The sequence below is a fragment of the Ambystoma mexicanum genome, chromosome 4q (genome assembly GCF_040938575.1).
Source record: "Ambystoma mexicanum isolate Mex_15411 chromosome 4q, UKY_AmexF1_1, whole genome shotgun sequence".
Taxonomy (NCBI): Eukaryota; Metazoa; Chordata; class Amphibia; order Caudata; family Ambystomatidae; genus Ambystoma; species Ambystoma mexicanum.
This window is the reverse complement of record NC_090928.1, coordinates 373,701,361-373,721,177: the sequence shown is the minus strand read 5'-3', so window position 1 is coordinate 373,721,177 and position 19,817 is coordinate 373,701,361. Positions and strand designations below refer to the sequence as shown.

Genomic DNA, 19,817 nt, shown 5'->3' with positions numbered 1-19,817 from the left:
AACCACCTGATCCATAAGCAATACTACAGGCGTATCCATTGCTGTGACATGTGGCGGTGGTTGTGGCCAGGGCCTAGAGTCTTGGAATTATGGCCTACGGTCTACGGCCTACGGCCATGCACCCAAGACTCTAGGCCCTGGCCACAACCAGCACAGCTTATTACATCCATGGTTGCTTATACATCATTAACACACCCATACAATTAAACATTGTAAGTGGACCATGTACTCAATTCGTACTCAGGACTCTAGGCTCTGGTCACACCTACCAGATACATAATCAAATGTATGGCTGTGATGTATGAAAGTGATGTCCTGCAGTGCTTGTGGGCAGGGTCTACACTCTTCGGTGTGTGGCCTACAGCCTTCAGCCATGCACCCAAAAGGGTGCGTTCTGTCCACAACCGCTGCACTATACAAAATCCATGTTGGCTTATAAAGTTATAGCTTATAACTTTGTTCTTCGGTGCATGGCTGCAGGTCGAAGACTGCAGGTCCTCCCTACAACCACCTCACTTATGTGACGGAGATACGGGTGTATCTATAGGTGTGGTATGCTTCAGTGCTTCTGGCCAGAGGCTGGACTCCTAGCTGTATCTGCATTGATATTGGAAGTTATGGCTGTGCAGTGTCTTATACCTCCAGTGCTTATAAATTAAAAAAAGCCTATGGCCATGCATCCAAGACTCTAGGCCCTGGCCACAACCACTGCAGCATGTCACACCCATGGCAGCGTTCGAATGAATGGTGTACGCATAGGAAAAAGTAATGTAAATACGGCATGTACTCAATTTCAATGATCGCTAACAGCACGTGTGTCCTTAGAACAGTTTCAAGTTCCCTGTACACAGCACGGACTGAAATACTACCCTTATTAGACCCTTCATTTTCTGTATGTACAAACCTCCCGAACAAGGCAGCCATAGAAAGTTTATCAGGAACATCTACCACCAGAACATAAGCAGTTTTTCACCCATCTCTTACTGTCTAAAACTCCCCAAGCACTTTGACACAGCAAAATAGGTTTCGAAATCGCTTGTTACCGCTGGTACCCGATCTGCGGTCAGCGGATCCAAGATGTCGGGCGCATTCAAACAATCTGACGCTGAACACGTCTCGCTTCAGCCAATCGGCAGAGACGTTGCGTGTCCGCGGTCATGACGCCAGCCCCTTAGCCAATCGGTGTCTTGTCCGTGGAGCGAACAGGGAAGTGTGACCGCTGAGCAGACATAGATATCACTAATTTTTTAAGACCTACTTTTTGGTCATTTTTTTAAAAAGTACTACACAGAAAGTGACCAAATGTACAAAAGCACGCTTTCGGGAATAAGCCGCTGCTCCTGCCGCATATTTTGTGAAAATCCATCCAGCAGTTTGGCCTGTAGCCGTGCGCAAAGTTTTTCCTCCATTCAGTCTATGGGAAAAACAGAAGTTTTGGGACACCCCCTATAACTTTGCCCCCCCTGGACGAATCCTCATCAAACTTTGCAAAAAAAAAATCAGAGTGGCCCATATACATTTTTTGCGAAGTCTGGTGAGGATTCGTCCAGGGGGAGCGTAGTTATAAGCCGCCCAAAAAGTGCTCTTCCTATGGAAACAGCAACTTAACCATAACTACACGGCCACTACCGTGGCTGTGTTATATATATACACACACACACACACACACACACACACACTAAGCAGTGCTCAATTTATGACACCCTGTTAATCTTTTCATCAATTATTAAGCATGTGTAATGTTGGATGCCTTTTAGCAGCACATATCTGCCCTTGGACCAAAAAGAAAATATAAAAAATTGAGAGCACTGGCAGAGCTGTTCCAACACATTGCCAATACTCCTTTTTTTAATGTGGAATGTGCAAACCTCTACACTACCAATGCTCTGCTATGGTTCCTAGTGATTGCATCTAATGCCTTAGCAGCTAAAAAAAAGCAACGAAAAAAAACATCAAAGCATCTTTTTTTTAATGGGGATCCCCCCAAGCCCCTTTTTTACCACTTAAAACCCATTATAGTTCAAATAAAACCTTTACCTTTGAAAAAAATGCATTCAATGCATTTTTTTCAATGCATTTTTTTTATGATTTTGGCATTCAATGCTTTGTATTCAATGCAATGACTGGAGACCTCTGTTATTAAAGCATGTATATCTGTATATATACACTTACACATGACACCATCCTGGGGAATGACATTCAATACATATACTTAGGACAGTATAGAAAGTATACTTTTAGGGGTGGTCTAAACCTCATGCATCGGTAGTGTGATTCAGGTGCAGTGCCAACCTGCAGAAAGAAGGGAGACACCGTTTTATCATAGGCATACATGTGTGGGAGATGGATCACGAAGATGCATTCTACTGTTTTGGGTCAAAGGGTGTATTACATGTCACACAAGATAACAAATACATATAACTCCTATTTTTTAGAAACCTAAATTCACTTGTGGTCACTTCTTCACGTCTCTAAACATGCTCCCCGTTGGTGCAGTTCCTGGTGCTTTTCTGAATTGTGTTCTGGTAGTTTCAGCTGCTGCCTTTTCTGGCTACCAGGCGTGTGTCAGATATATAAGGTTGTGTTCATTCAGAAAATACCACTAGCAGTTGAGCAAATGGATATTGCTATGCAAATACCTATCTTGAGAAAGGCAGGCACATGCCACTGCCCACAGTTTTACATTTTTGAGTGGGAATTTCTGGGATGATCCATTCATACATAGGTAGTAGTTTGCCAAAAATATTGGCTGATTATTAAAAAGGTGAATTTTGTCAGAGAAATATCTTGAATTTGCAGCTTTGAGGACATTCTATCGGTATCCATTGAGTCCTGGGGCTCAGCATAAAAAATCAGTATCTTTCAAAAGGTCAATGTGGAGTTTCTTTTATAATTGAGATTAATTGACAAGCACATGTAACTGAACACTGCTGAAATCAAGGGATTGCAAGGATGAACTAAAACATGCAACCATGGGAGGGAAGTCCGTGCAATGGTTCATGGATCAATATTTCACATGGGCAGAGTTGCAAAGGTTGCCATCTGCTGCGAATTATTCAGGGAGATGGTGTTGGATAGAGGCATGTTAATAAAGTAGAGTCTCCTATGAATGTCACACATTAAAAGGGCTTGCATTATTTTTAGAAGATGCTTGTATGGCGTACAGTAGAATGCTCATCAAATCACATGGGCATTCTACTTTCACAAGCCTATTAAAAACACAAGAGCAGGTTTAAAACGCTTGGAATATACGTTCCATCAGTTTGGGGAACCATGAAATTGGCAAGTAGTGACTTCCGAGACGGATGATGCGTTAAATGTCTGGGAACAATATGAGGGATTCTCATTTTAACATGTATTACCCTCATAAACTCTTTAAATGAAAACGTGCAGACACTATACCAATTAAGAACTGAATTTTTATTCCTTGCTATCTGAATGGGAGTTCACCCCTCGCATTGCCATTTACTCAGAGGTCGAAGTTGGCGGGAGCAGTTGGGAGCGGTCGGGAGCAGTGCTCCTATACTTATAATGTTTAAGTTTCACTGTTCGTATACTTTTATTTTAAAAAGAGACCATTCTGGAATGGTTTCGTTTTAAAATAAAAGTGTAGGAAGAGGTTGAAGCCTGCACTTCAGTGCACTGCGCTGAACATTCCCATAGATAGCAGGTGTGTTTGTTTGGATTGTGTGTGGGAGGGGGCAGGGCAATGGGGTTTGTGGGAGCAGGGGCCAGGCCAGCAGGGATCATAGCTCCACGACTTCTTTTCGTACACTTCAACCACTGCATTTACTGTGTGTCTTTGCAAAGGGAGAAGGTCCCCCTCTGGCTCTGGTGGTGCATCTCTGGCTGTAGTTCGAGTAGTCTTGCTTCATTGTCCAGTGTGGTCAAATGAGCTTCAGGGGCACATCACCTCTTCCCTCTAACTGGGACCTTTTAGGCGCATCTTTGGGAGGATGAAAGTCGTAGACGGTGTCTATGGGGAGGGGCCTCACACCTTTTCGTATTTCCTGACTGTCACGGTTCCCTAATGACTCCTAATCTAGTCTGGAAGACTTTTTGCCTCTCAGCATTACCATCTCCTTGCCTAGGTAGCTGTGTGCCAACCTATCGGGTGGCCATTTACCCTTATGTGTGGTAATTAGCCTGCTGCATCCATACGAGGCTCCAGAGGGGACATCTGTGTTAAATGTCAAGGGTTAGTTGCACAGCAAAACATCGTTCCCTGTGTACAAAAGGAAAACGATGAATTCATATATGGTGTTGGCCTATCCCTGCCTCTGAATGTGTGGGTAGGAAAAGACAAGGCCAGGGGTGGCTGGATGCATACATGATATATGTGATGTCTGATAGTAATCCACATCTGAGTTTTTCCAGGAAGTAACCTAGGGATGTTGAAATGCAGAAGCTACAGGTGGCCACATGGCTGCCAAAAGTTTGAATGGTTTAACACCCCTGATTGGAACGGGAATAGGGAGTTTTTGCCACAGTAGAATTCATCGAAGTAGATTTAGTCCAAAAAAAATTCAGATTTTGCTGCAAATATATATGGGTGGTGGGTTTAGGAGAATAATTAATGTAGGGGAATTAAGGGAGGGGCCTGCGTGTGGTCTCGCCCGCATATATTTTCAGCAAAATATGCCTGTAAAAAAAATACCAATTTTACGAAATCTACTAGGATGAAAAAGATCACATAGAACCATTGGAAAATGGCTTCCTAGCTGAGACCATCGGAGAGCGTTCTCCATTGCTTTTTCTAACCTTGAGATCAGTCCCAAAATACGAGAAGAATGCTTAACTGAAAGAGACTGTGAGTAACCCATGCTGCAGCAACTTGATACGGATCAGCAGTGGGTGACGCTCTCTTGGTGCCTGCCGCTATGGGTGGGCGGAATCGCTGACAGTGAAGCCTCCCATTGTGCTTCTCCTGCAGGGCAGAATTTATTTGTACCTTATTCGTTGCATTAGGACACATTTTTTGTGTGTGCAGATTTGCTTGACATTTCAGCTATTTAGTCTGCCCACATTTTTTATTGTCTGTAAAATGCCTCAAATAGGCAACATTTGGCAAGCAGATAGATTTTGCCCAGAATGTTCACATTTCGGAGGGGAGTCAATTTCGTTAGTTTCACCCACCCCTGGCTGCAGATGCTTGACTCCTCAAAGAGTCCAGGGTGGAATGACAGGCCAATGGTCCCTTCCTCTCAAAAAGAGAACACTGCCTGGTTCAAAGCCTTAAAGAGTTTCCACTCCCTGAGAATCCTTGCTGCTCAACCCTGGGCATAGCTGTAATGCAGAGGCAGAGGCTTTGGAAAGTCACCAGTTCTAGTAATGGTTAGCGCCCGTAGCCTACCCTTAAGGAAACCAAAGAACTGAAATGAAATGTTTCTTTGGAATTGCAAAGTGTCGACAGACGTCAACAACTGACTTTGACTTCCACGACTGGGACACCCCTTCCATGTCGGATTACAAACTAAGAACAATACACAAATCTTCTTAAAACTTTGTTAACTCTAGCCTTCTGCCATTTTTAAATAATTGATTTAGTGGACCACACTGATCACACCTGGAGATTGTAATACCCAAGGTTGGATTAAAATATACAATCCACTAGGTTATAAGAGCCGATATAGTATCGGACACGAGCTGGCACATGACAGAATCCAATACCCAGTTCTGTCATTTCATCAACAGCTGATTAGATGTTGTCTTGTTTGTTTGTGCGTAAGTTGTGTTTTTAGAAATGTATTTGAATGCCAAAGTGTTAGCGTTGAGGGACAGTTTCTTTTTTCAAACTATGCCTATTAGATAGGCGTTCCATCACACGCTTCCCAGGGATAGGCACCCCTATCAGGGACAGGGTGCTCTTCTCTTAGGAACAGCTAGCACACTGTTTTACTATTTAACAAGCGCCCATTTATAAATTACATGTTCACTGTGATAATTTGTTCTCCCAATGAACCGATGTTTTTGCGCTAAAACATAGATTTGTTTAATGGTTAGGGAAGGTATTTGACTTTCCTTGTGTCTTTCAACCTACCCCGTTCTTTGTACATAGTTGTCCATTAGAGGTCACGCATACAATCATTTCTAATTGATTTTCCAATAAGACAATTCTCAGAATCTTGTAAGAGTTTACACAAACCCTACTTCAAATTTTATAGGAATTCAATAAGTATTTTGGTATCACATAAAGTTCTCAATATGGTCCCGAAAACCCACTAGTTTCTCACAAGTTCTTATAAGATGCTTGGAATAATCTTATAAGGCATGTTTGCACAGTTGTCTGCTGCCCTTTCACACAGGAGATTGTGTAGCTCCCGGTGTCCAGGATTTGATTTCCAGGGATGACTGTAGGGATGTCAAGGAGGCTGTTCTCACTCTCACATAAGTCAAATGATTTCTCTGCAGATATTGGCCCTACATCGATGGTAAGATCAGGGAAGCGCTGGTATTGCGCAGGATTAAAGTGCGACTCCTGATCAGCTGCTGGAAAGACACCCACCCACTTACCTTCAATGTCGTTACGTCTCTCAAAGCTATCTGCGAGGAACTACCTAACTGTAGCTTGGAAGCGGTAAGTACCAAACCCTTTGTTCAAAGATTAGCTTCATTCTTCCATTTTTAAGATAGTGCAGGTACACAGAGACCAAAGGGATTAACTTGGGAATCAATACTTTGCGTGTTTGGCAACATCATGTTTTCATTGGTAACTTTTTTTATTGTGCTTCTTTGTAATATGTCTACATTTCTTAAACGAAATAAAAACATGTGTACAAAAAAGAAATATCAAAAACACAGAGGTGTAGTTGTTTACCAGCAGCAGGTGGGACTAATATCGTGGGTGGCCATTTTTGACTTTTTTTCTAGTAAGAGACATTTCTTAGTATTATTCTGAAATATCTAATGCTCTTATACACTATTGAAAAATGCCAGCAACATGAAAGGGAGGTATATTGATTAGCAAAGACATATTTCTAGGCAATACTTTCATGATGCTGAATAAACAGACACTGTCGAAGTTCAAAATATGAAGCTTACCAATTACACGATATGGTACTGTAATAAGGAATGCATTGTCTCCATGTCTTCCAACGATGTATGTGTTTGCGAAAGCCGCTCACTTAAAAAACGATCAGTAAGATTCTATTAAGTAGCTTTTGAGAACTGGCAAAAACTAGTGGGAGGGTTCCTTCTTTCCTTCTTCCTTTCTTCCCCTCTTTCCTTCCCCTTCCTTTTCTTTCTTTCTTTCTTTCTTTCTTTCTTTCTTTCTTTCTTTCTTTCTTTCTTTCTTTCTTTCTTTCTTTCTTTCTTTCTTTCTTTCGTTTAAAAGAGCTGGCATGTCCACAGTTACTCATAACACAGTTAATTCAGATGGCCTCCCTCCCTCCCTCCCTCCCTCCCTCCCTCCCTCCCTCCCTCCCTCCCTCCCTCCCTCCCTCCCTCCCTTCCTTCCTTCCTTCCTTCCTTCCTTCCTTCCTTCCTTCCTTCCTTCCTTCCTTCCTTCCTTCCTTCCTTCCTTCCTTCCTTCCTTCCTTCCTTCCTTCCTTCCTTCCTTCCTTCCTTCCTTCCTTCCTTCCTTCCTTCCTTCCTTCCTCCTTCCTCCCTCCCTCCCTCCCTCCCTCCCTTCCTTCCTTCCTTCCTTCCTCCTGTTGTTCAAAGTCCCACCAGCAACATGATGCCTCGTAGATCATGATGCTGTGTATGTAATAAGAAGAAGGCATTCTTCTGCATTTGTACACTTTTGAGCACTTTTTGCAATTGTCAATATCTTCTCTTCTGCTTGCAATTCTTGATATAGGCTATAATTGTTCTGGTCTGTTACCACGCTCATGGCGTTCCTTCAGGGACTTTACACACTCCTGTAATATGCAGATCTGTATACTGATCCTAATTTCTATTGTGCTTGTTAGACAATTTAGAAACAAACTGTTCTATTTCCTCATCGTATCCTATTCCTTCTGGTACAGATCTCTTCCTTTCATTAGGTCTCCTGGATTTGTTTTTAAGAGTCTCATTTTTTGCTTGTATTAAATCGAAATCTTTGCTTTTTTAACTCAAACTTCCTTTTCTGCCCTCTTGTCCATGTCTCTTGAGTGTGATGGTCCATTAGGGACTCATTTTTGATTGGGACAGGGGAGGGCAGAGAAGGCATGTTCTCCTCCATTACATAACGATCTGTGATTTGTTTGTGTATGAAGCTGGGGGACAATGCATGAATTATACCTATGACATCTGCACACATCTCGGCCCACATTGAACTGCCATGCTGGAAGAGATGCTCGATCCCACAGGGAATACCACGTGCTGTTTGCACTCTCAAAAAAACCAGGAAGAATCAGTAGGGAATTATGTAAATATCATCCACCAATAATAGACATACCGAGCGGCATTTACACATTCTGTTTGATTGGGTGTAAAACATATTGGAAACCGGTATTTGCCTGCATTTCCATTTTGCATGTTTACCCATGTATGAAAACCCTTAAAGTAGCATGTGAAGGATTACTTACATGTAAGCAAAGCGGTCCTTTGAGTGCTATATACCCATTATTTTAAATGTCCCTCATGAACATCATTTCGGCCAATAACAAGTCAAAGGTCTTCTGCACCCCATTCCTTTTCTGTTTGCCCAAATTCTGTCTATTCACACACACTCCTCTGACACCTCCAGTAATCTGTTGTTATACACAGCATTCACAATACAACTCTACAATTGTTCGTTGATCCGCCTCCTCCTCACCTTGTCCTCGAACTCTCGTTCCCCCTTTCTTGAGCGTTGGGTCTTGATAAAATTGCAACTTTGTATTATCTGCTAGGGAACACTGCGGGGAGACCATGGGGTGCTAAGCCGCAAACTGACGACATTCTATCAGGTGCCGTTGCTCATGGCTCAGGGAGAATTTCTTTGGGCCTTTGAAATGACTTATTTTCTAATGCGTGATGTTTTGCAACAGGAACAGTGTGTGTTTTACAAGCATCTGGTGGATACATGTTTTTATAACAAAACATTTTATGAAGAATGCACTTATATCGAATATTTTAAAACGAAAAATATAACGATTTTTCTTTTTGGGGGGGTCCCCCAAAACGCCCATTTCCCACCCCTAAAAACCCACGCCAACCGTTTACCCACAAGAGTCAACCCTTTACCCCACCCCTAAGTGCATTCTTCATAACATTTTTCGTTATAAAATATTCGATGTAAGTTCATTCTTCGCAATGTTTTCGATATAAAGACTGCACACCGCATCTAGTGCGCACAGCTGACTGATAATGGACTTTGGTCTGGTAATGTGAGTGTCAGGTTATCCAACAGATTGGCAAGGGTCATAGGAATTTCTTCTGTCACTGTATCCTGCCTTGTGATGGGGACATCCAGGGTTACAGGGCGATCCACCGACATACTCTCTTAATTCCCCTCCATATTTTACCTGCTACCTCTTTTCCTTCCTGTTGCTGGTGACATGCGCCTTACCGCTTCTTCATTAGTCTTAAAGCGACATACTCTCTCAATTCCCCTCCATATTTTACCTGCTACCTCTTTTCCTTCCTGTTGCTGGTGACACGCGCTATGCGCCTTACCGCTTCTTCATTGGTCTTAAAGAGACACACTCTCTCAATTTCCCTCCATATTTTACCTGCCACCTCTTTACGTTGGCTTTATGAAACTACATTCCTTTTCTTGGTATTTCAAATGGCTCCTCACCTCTCCAGGGCGATGCTATAGAGATTTACCTCTATTGAGCCAGACTGAATCTTTGAAGGAGAGTTCTCTTTTGCTTTCATTAGAAATATCCGACCATTCTCAATCTCGCTGAGTGATCTGGACACAAAAGCCAGGAGCGAGAGGATGAACGAGTGAGCGCAAAGAAATGCTCTTTATTCACATAAAAAAGAATTTAGTGTTCAGCGATGGCACAGATACATTTCCACTGCCCAGCCTGTAAGAGCGGGGATAACAATAAGAAAGTGAATTGCATCAAAGTTGGGTGCAGTTGATAATGGCGAAGAGTTCGAGTTCAAGAAAGACCTACAGTGGAAAGAAAACACAGGTTTAAGATACTCTACATTGACCCTGAGCTATTTGTGCCTCAATACTGACCTCATTTTAGTTCTGCAACAGAGACCACAATTCTGGATCGACTGCAGGATCATTCGTGGACTTCTTGAGTAGATCTGAGGATTTCTTTGAATCTTTGATTATTAGATCTCTCACCATTAGTGAAGTATGCCCAACAAAAGCAGAATATCTAACAGAAACTGCCCATCGCCTGAAGACGTCCGGCGGGGGGTGGTGAAAGACATCTTGCTGTTCCTGGCAGCTTCTCTCTGCTGCATGTGTGTGGCAGAGTTTACCTGACATCGCACACCGACAACGCTGCGAGGACGAAGATGGGCAGGAAGTGGTTAGGGGAATCATTATTCCCAAGTGCAATGCAATTTCAACATTTTGTTGAAAGAAACATTGCATGCAATAAGTCTAATCAGCCAGGAAAAAATATACAACTAAACAATTCAAAGGTAGTAAACCATCCTATGTTGCGTAGCTTATTTCAGGAGTTTTCAATAAAACATTCCCAGTAATTGGATGACCGTAACCTATAACTATTTGCAATGATTGTGCATGTGTTTGCTTGCTTATATACCATATTATGCGTCCAATATCATATTAGTTGATGTAAGACTGGAATAGACTAGCACGGGGAACAGGCAGCATGTTTTACCCTCGGTCATACCTTTGAGCGGCATAAATCCTTAGTTCTACATTCAGACTTAACATCTTTGGAAGGTTCTGCTCCGATATATCAATTTGAAATGATTTCTACATTCTACTGGACATTAATGTCTAGTAAAAGATTATGCATGGAAATTCACCTTGCTCATAGTGCACCTAACTCATCAAAGTCCTTACTAACTTAAGGTCTGCCACCTTCCAGGCAGAAATTATTTTGCAAACATATTGAAAAAAGTAAGGATTTTTGCTTAACGTCTTGCCTAGGGTATAAACGAAGGCACTACTCCCAAACCTCTGCCTGAGTTTTTCTCTGATAGAGAATGGCCGATGGACCGAAAGAAGAGCTGGGTGGGAGTAAGGACTGGGAGGACAAGTGGTATTAAGGATTGCCTTGTGTAATCTGCCATTACCTCCTACTCTCTTCCTTGTCAGAGTCCTCGCTAACAATGTTGCGATCAGTTCAAACAACATTTTATAAACTAAAAATGATCCCAAGACACAGAGGATATGTGCACTGTGTATATATTTCATCTTGCAAGACTTGAGGCGCATCATGACCAGTGTCTGCTATAGGAAAGATCTGTATAATAGTCTGCAGAGATGAGGGAAGGGGCATCCATTGCCTTTGCATCACAGCTATCTCATAGGACGATTCCTTGAGCCTTGCTCCAGATGCCACCAACCTTCTGGACAGTCTTGTGGAAGGTACTCGTGCCTGGACAATAGCTGTCATAAAGCTGCCAACCAACTGATAGTGAGTGAAGGAGATGAGTACTGCGTATCCGTATGACCCATGCACAAAGAGAAAAAGTATATGGTTTCCTGATATAGCTGTTGATTGTAAAAGATGACAGCTCCTTTCAAGAGATACCTGATCTGGAATAAGAGTAGTAACATGATGTTGTTGTCACAACGAAACTGGTCTTGGATCGGAAGACCATTCCTCTTGCCAGGACTTCAGTTACAATTTGCACCAACATGTAGTTGGCTGACGCAAGGCTACATGTATGTGCCTTCTCATGATAGAGTACCAAATTAAACTCTCCTTGGGATCTCTTTGGGGACTCAAATTGGCGGAAGAACAGGAGAGATCCCCAGCCCTAAGGGTTCCCCTTAAGCTTGCAACTTGGATCATGAAGAGCTCTAAGACTAGCCTATTGAAACAAATGTTGATTGGCACCATGAGGATTCATAGCCATTGATGTCTGATAATCATACATGGAACGATCAATGAGACTGTGGAAGTTCCTTGTCAATCCAGAGCGCAGTAACCAGACAGACTAGAGCCTTACCTACGTTATAGTCCATTGAATGCAAAACATATTTGGTGTTAAATAAAGGAATGGGGAGCAAGGAGGCCACAGTTCCACATCTAGCTACAGTAGAAACAAAGTACAGTAAAACAATGGGACTTGCAAGGAGAAACACTTCACATAAAGAGAGTTGCATGTTCAAACTGAGGGAGAGAAAGTGAGAGAGACAGAGAGAGACATAGGGAGAGAGAGAGAGAGAGAGAGAGAGAGAGATAGAGAGAGAGAGAGAGAGAGAGAGAGAGAGAGAGAGAGAGAGAGAGAGAGAGAGAGAGAGAGAGAGAGAGAGAGAGAGAGAGAGAAAGAGAGAGAGAAAGAGAGAAAGTGAGAGAGACAGAGAGAGACATAGGGAGAGAGAGAGAGAGAGAGAGAGAGAGAGAGAGAGAGAAAGAGAGAGAGACAGAGAGAGAGCATTTCTGAGATTCATCGGGAGTTGAAATGTATGAGGACTAAGCAGCAGGAAAGAGCAGATGGATGAATTCTATCAGTGTGGCCCCACCTCCTTGAGACAGAGGTCATCTTGTTTTATTTAAGACAGATTCACCAGGTACATACGATTCTGCAGCAGCCTCATGTACTTGTGTTGGCAAACACAGTGCCTGGAGGCTGTAGTGCCTGCTTCAGAAAATAATGAAACATTGGAGCAATAGAACCTGGCACCGACTCAGCAGAAATGCCTACCAGGCATCCCTTTAGGTGCCTATATGTACACCCTGGGGCTTCTGATCGACAATATCCAATCCCCAAGCTTCTGAGCTCGTGTAGAGGAAACAAGTTACTCTCTATGTTGTCCAAACAGCAGACCCACAATATCATGGGCTGACAGACCTAAGAACAAAAATGGATTGATGTCTTCCCCCAGAGTAACCTCCAAATAGTAGAAATGCTAGTATATTTATTCAAATATCTAGGCAAGGAAATGAACCGCTTTCCAGGAAGATGAAGTGTTGTGCTGTTGAGTTCCTATAGCCCTCATGCAGTGAGGCGTTGGAGCAAGCCAGTAGGCATCCTCACTGCTGACTCTTCTAGCTCCTTCGAAGATCAGCATACTTGGATCCTAACCTTAGGAATCTTGAACATACCATTTCTGTCCAGCATTAATTTATTTGCATGATGTAATAGTACTGCATATGTTTTGCACTGGGGAGATAATTTGACAATGTTTGAGATAACTGCCAAAGAGTACTCCAAAGTTCCAGGCCTTGGATGATGATGTGAAAAAATCAGAGGAAATGATATGCAGGAGGGAGGACTGCTGAAGCATTATTAGCAGGGAAAAAGATGACTCTGGGCTTTGAGTAGTTGCGCATAGACAACAACGTGGCTTGGAGCTCAGGGGTGAACCATGATGTTGTGTGTGTGGAGGGTTTTGCTTTTTGTTGTTTTAGAGGGGCTAGAGGGTTTACCACTTGTGCAATTGTGTCGTTGTATTGTTCTACGAGTGTCGTGTGGTCAGTGGTGAGGTTAGAGGTTTGCTGAAGATTAGCGAGTAGTGGAAGGAGGCAGTCTTTGGTGAGATTTGTTGTGCAGCGAGAGGTTGCTGCTGGTAGGGTTGCAGTGGTGCTTGTGAGGTATTTGAGTTGGAATGGAGATGCTAATTATGTGGTGGTCAGCCCAGAGGTAGGGTGTGTTCAAGAGTTTAGATGTTTCACAGTTAATTTCTGCAAGCCAAACAAGTGTGCATCCTTGGATGTGTGTGGGGGTTAATAATTGATGAGTGAGGCCAAGAGTTCCTAGGGCATTGGCTAGTGATGTTGCATTTTTGTCTGCTTTGTCGCTGAGGCCAAGATTGAGATCCCCTAGTAACAGGAGTCTAGAATTTGGCTTGAGATTAGAAGTGAGGAGTTGCAGGATATCCTCCTTGAAAGAGAGGGTAGGACATAGGGGTAGATGGACGAGGTGTAGTGTAATGGTATCGGTAGGGGATACTGAGAGTTTAGTGGACAGTAGTTCGCAGTTAGGAGGAGTGCTGGTGTCGGTGGCTCTGATGGAGAGGCACACTTTATAGATTAGAGATACTCCACCTCCTTTACTGATGGTTCACTCACTACGGAGGGAGGTGTAGCCTGTGGGAATTGCAATTGTTAGGGCAGGTCTGGCTGCAATGTGAAGACAAGTTTCTGAGAAGGCGAGTCTATCTAAGGCATTAGTGGTGATTAGGTAAAGAATGTCTGGGGGGTGGACCGGGATCAACCCTGCTTTCATCAGGGTACCTTTTAGTGGGAACACTGGTGTGGTGCGGGTGGGTTACAGAATGTGTGAGCTGTGTGGGTATTGGGTGGTGAGGTTTGCTCCTGTTGGGTGGAGGTATGGTTGTGAGGGGATGTGCGGTTGCTGTAGTCAGGGCTAGACATGAGAGTTCTTGATTGCAAATGATTTTTTTTGATGTTAGGAGGAGGACGCTAGGTATGATATGATATGATATGGAATTTATAACCCGCCTATGCAGGTCTAGAGGGCAATATGGTTTGAGAGGTGAGGTGGTTGAGCCTGGCGAGGCCTGTGCAGGGTGTATTGGCGGGATACGATTTGTGTGGGTATGCGTTTAGGTTTGGTAGAGCTGGTTGGTTGTGGAGGGTAGATGAGCATGAGAATTGGCATGAGGATGATGCAGGAAGGTACCTGGTGGGGGAAATGGTGGAGTGATGGGTTGGTGTCTCGGGAAGAAGCGAGTAGCTGGAAGGTAATGGGCAGTAGACACACACCTGTTATCCTACCTTTGTAAGGGCATGGGGGCATCCATGCCCAGACAGGCCTGTACAGGAGTTGCTGGCCTTTGGATAGGGCCTTTGGAAGGGGCACCTGCCTGCTCCCATTTCTGGCTGGATTATCCTGCTTGTAGCCCAATCAGGAAGGCTCAGTGATGCTGTGGGCAGCGTGGCTGGTCAGCTGCTTTGCAATGCTGACGAGTGGAGAGCGACAGTCGTGACAGCCATCATTGAGTGGAGCATGTGCACCGGAGTAGGGTGTGACAGCCCAGCCAGGCTTCCCAAAGGTGAGATGGCACTGGAGGTTGAGGGGCCTTGCTGGTGAGCAGGGGTCGAGGGGCTGCACTCTATGTCATGGGTGCAGGGATATGTGCCCAGACAGGAGGTGCTGGTTTTAGGAGAGGGCCTTTGGAAGGTGCCAGTTCAACCTGCTGGCTCCTGTTTCTGGCTGTACTAATCTGGGTTGTAGCCCAATGAGCAAGGCTTGGGCAGCGCGGCTGGCCTGCTGCTTTGCAATGCTGATGAGTGGAGAGTGGCAGTTGTGGCAGCCATCATGGAGTGGAGCGTGTGCTCTGGGGTAGGGTGAGACAGCCTGTCTTGGCTTTCCAATTGTGATATGGCACTGGAGAGTAAAGTGCCTTGCTGGCCCAGATAGGAGTTTGTGAGGCAGAGATTTGTTCAGCTAGCTCCCTCACCCTCTGACTGACAAGGGTGTTACTGGCAGTATACTCTATTGCATGCTAACACAGAGTTTCAAGGGAAGTAGCCATCTGCCTGGAGGCTCCCTGTATTGAATTGTGCATCACCTGTGAATGGCAAAATTGCTCTTGACCGATTGAATGCATTTCTGCCTGCCGTTGCTATATCCTGTTGAGGCTCTCCCATATGGCATGCAACGTGGGGGGCCTGCATTGGCCTCGGAGATGGATAGGAGCCTATTCCCTCATTGCTGCCTGCTTGTTCCTCGTGGTGATTCATGTCTTCAGAGTGATCATAACAGAGGCACAGCGAGCTGACAAGAGGGAGGGTGAGGACTGCATGGGTGAGATGCTACCCAAGGGGGAGGATTCAGGTGAGAACTCCCTCACAGTGGATGCCGCGTGACAGGAGGCAGTGGAGGCAGACTCAGGTTGCATGGTGGCAGTGGGTGCAGTGGGCTGGGCCCATGCCTGGATGCCTGGATGTCGTCGGCACTTGGGTGGGTATGTTTGTCCCCTGAGTACCCAGCAGTGGTTGGAGGTGCCTCCATTGTGGGTGGAACAGCAGCCTCGACATGGTAGGAGTAGGTTATGCAATTGTGGCTGGTTTGCCAGTGCCCATGGAGGTGGCTGATACACTGTGATTGGATTGTGGGTTTTTTGGGACAGTCCCCTTCCAGGCTGATGTATGGCCTGTGGCCTTTTTTCCGCTTGATGCTGCATTTGTGCCGGATGTACTGGCACCTTCCAAGGTTTCCTGGGTATCTTGTGTGCTTGGTTCTCCCTGGCTGCCAGCTCCGACATCTGCTGAACCCACACCCTACAGGTCCACCATCTGGAGGGTGCTGCTGACCGGCTCCTCCTACGGTGTCTGCTGCATTGTGTTAATGGTTAATCTAACTGTGGCTGTTGCTGCCCCTCCACTGTGTCTCCCAGGCAATGGAGAGTCATAGAAGTTAGCATCCACAGTATCTAGGGTGTTGACAGAGTGAACCAATGTGCAGCCATTTTCCTAACACAAAGGCTGCAGTAGGCCCAGAAGCATTAGGACTTCAGGCTACTGAGCTTACAAAAACACATGTATCTGAGAAGCTGGAAATGTTGCTTGGAACGACAGCTTTTCTTTTGTGCTCACATGTTATTTGTAAATTGATTTCCCTCGATCAAAAAGGAAAAGCATGTTCTATGTTTATTAACATCCAGTCTATTTGACTGGACTGCACTCATGCGTATTGTATACAAAATTGCAAATTGGCCAGTGTCCTTGTTTCATTTTCGCTATGACAAACAAATATGTATTAAAAATGATGGGGTCAGAAAAACCTTGTTATTTGACCCTTGTAAATCCTAGAGTTTTTTCTCTGTGTTTAGGAGTATAGTCATAAAAGTTTGTGTGATCTCTCAACCTGATTATTGTGTAAGTTTAAACGTGTATACCCACCTGGGTAAATCAGGGTCTAGCCAGGTGCCCTTTTGTTATCATGTGCACAAGAATATTATGCCAAAGCACTCTATAGAGAATAGGGAAAGAGGGCCCCTATTGGTCATGACGAACACAACATGCACGTTAGAATTTAGCAAATATCTTAATAAAAAAAGAACATTCATTTTCAAACACAGTACACTAACAAGTGATCCAGACATGCAGACACTGGCTATTCCTTGCAAGCCAAATACGGATAAGACACACCTGCAGGGCTTCCTCAGAGCACATGCAGACACCAGACAGCACACAAGCCCAGATTCAAAGGAGAGACGAGGCATCTTCGCCTTGGGATAGTTAGGAAGGTATTCTTTAGTTGAAACTATGGCAAACTACAGTGTTCAATGCCCCCATTTGAGTCTCACACATATCGTGATGCTTTTCCAAAGATGTCCCAGGTTGGTAAGCTAGATGCCAACCAATAGGAAACCCCTTTGCCACAACGCCAGCCAAATTACGATCTAAGTAATGATGTATCGAAAATATTATCAATAATTGGATGTCACAAATCAAAGTCATCAGATAAAAACTAGACAATGTAGTTATTAAGCTATATGCATTCTATATGTAGCTTGTTCTTTTAACCAACCTAATTCCTCCGTATGTTTTGTAAATGGATATGAAATGTGACATCAACGATGACGCAATTGTGATAAAAGACTCACTTGTAACCAGTGCAAAGATGAGCGGTGGGAGAACTCAGATGCTTGTATGAAGTCCCAGTTTGGATTTGTTGGATGAAAAAAGCTGGGCTTTGATGTGCACCTCAGTCTTCCATTCCTGAGCGTTATTCTGACTAATTGCGTGATTCTGGGCCTACCTCTTCAATTGGGTCAGTAGGTGACCAAACATTCAGTGAGGTCAATAAGTGTCCAAATCGTTCAATGGGGGTTGAAGGCAATAATACATTGCACGTTCTACGTATATACTATTTGGAAGAATGGAGTAATGAAATTACCAATGGGTTATGGTAATTAATGAAGATGATTTTCTGTGTAGGTTGAGAATGGAGTATAGAGACCAAGTCAGAGTGGGTGGTAATTGAATGTCCCACTAGATACCTGAGACCCAAAGATGGCCAAGTGATGCAGGATGAAACATTAACAGAATGGTAGATGGCCGATGGGTGGTTAAGAACAGATACCACACTTTGCTATCTGGCATTCCTGATTGCATAGTGGCCACCAGGAATCCAATTTAATGTACTGGAGGTCATTTAAAGCCTGATCGTAGAATGTACTTCTCGGAAGCAGAATGTACCAACCACCCATCCTGAGCCTACCAGCGTCACAGAATGTATTACCTTGCTTGGCTAGAGAAGAGGATTGGGGTGTATTGTTTGGATGCATATAGGGGATAAGGGTGAATGGAAAAATGTTTATGGTAGGTTGTGGATACAATACAGGGAATTAGTATCAGGTGAGAGGGTGCAGTGGCCTCCAAGCCAATTAGGATGCTCATAACGGGGGCTTTACAACATGGTAAAACCCCACTCTGATCTTCCTCGGAGCTGGAGGTGGCCTTCTTCACCGCTCGCCCCCTTCCCTCACCCCCTTTTCAACATATTTAGCTCCCCCTACCCCACCCTACTTACCTGGTACTCCCTTGTCCCTGGCTTGCATCAGGAAGACTAGTGTTCTCGGTGCATCCGTGAAGCAGCAATGGCTGCAATTGAAAGGGAGAAGGGAATATGTGTAGTTCCTTTCTCCCTGATCCATGATGGCCATCTTGTTTTGTAGTTTTTTCCACATTGAGAAATGGCAAACAGACCGTTTATCAACTTGAAAAAAAACTATTAGTGTCCTGGTACAATGTGCTGGGATACTATTCTATTCTGTTTGATGGAATTTTCTATTGCGCCAACACGCCCGAGGTCTGAGGGCGCTTACAACACATATGACAAAAACACATGTAACACTATGGTGGCGGTAGCCACAAGTGTATTTAGTCAGTTCCTTTATCAAAAAGAAGAGATTTTTTAGACTTTTTTCAATTGTGAGAGCGATCACATGGATCTAAGTGCACACGGTAGTGCATTCTAAGTAATGGGGGCCCATGAATCAAAACTGGACCCTCCAATCCTCTTCAGTGAAAAACAAGGTTGAGCCAGAAGATTATCCTTATTTAAACGCAATGTGCGCCCAATAGGGGCTCTCTTGATCAGAGAACAAAGATAGGGTGGGGGGTCTAGACAAACATTTGTAGACCAAACTAGAGGTCTTAAATTGTATTCTCTTTGAAACGGGAAGCCAATGCAATTTCCGACGGGCTGTAGAAATATGAGCCCTTCGGTCAAGTCCACAACCTGCATGAATTGCCCGTTCTGGATCACTTGCAGCTTCTTTAAACTAGCTTGAGAGGTGCCAGCTAAGAGACTATTGTAGTGTTCAAGTTTAGTATTTATTGTTGCTGCTCCTATTAGGGCCCTATTTTTCTCTGACAAATAAGGGTGAATTTTCCATAGCAGATGCATCAAATAGGTGCATGAAAAATTCAGATATGCAACGTGTTTTGTAAAAGTTAATTGAGGGTCAAAAAAGACTCCAAGCATTTTGACATACAGTGACATTATTGCCTTCAATAAAAAAGCTGTCATACTGTTGGTCCATTTTTCTTTAGTATTGCACATGTACCGAGGATCAGAATTTCAGGTTTTTGGTCATTTAAAGCTAGTGATTTTTTTGCCATCCAAGTATTGATGGTACCAAAGACCTCCCTTACCCTGGCTAGAACCCTTAGATATGACCCGGGATAACTCAAGGATGATCTGGCTGTCGTCCGCATAATTTGCAAACTGCACACCCAGAGCATCCAGAAGATCATGCAGAGTTCTTGAGTAGATGTTAAACAATTAGGGCGACAGGCACGAGCCCTGTGGAA

General features: G+C 44.0%; 1 protein-coding gene across 2 annotated transcripts in view; it reads left to right on the top strand.

Annotated features, from left to right (window-relative positions):
• PLD5 (phospholipase D family member 5) overlaps window positions 1–19,817 on the top strand; it is a 1,748,035-nt gene that overhangs the window by 1,426,303 nt on the left and 301,915 nt on the right. For both annotated transcript variants that reach the window (XM_069607944.1, XM_069607945.1), the window contains one exon: window positions 6,412–6,577. In XM_069607944.1, coding sequence (XP_069464045.1) covers window positions 6,412–6,577 — 166 coding nt within the window. The remainder of the gene's footprint in view (window positions 1–6,411; window positions 6,578–19,817) is intronic.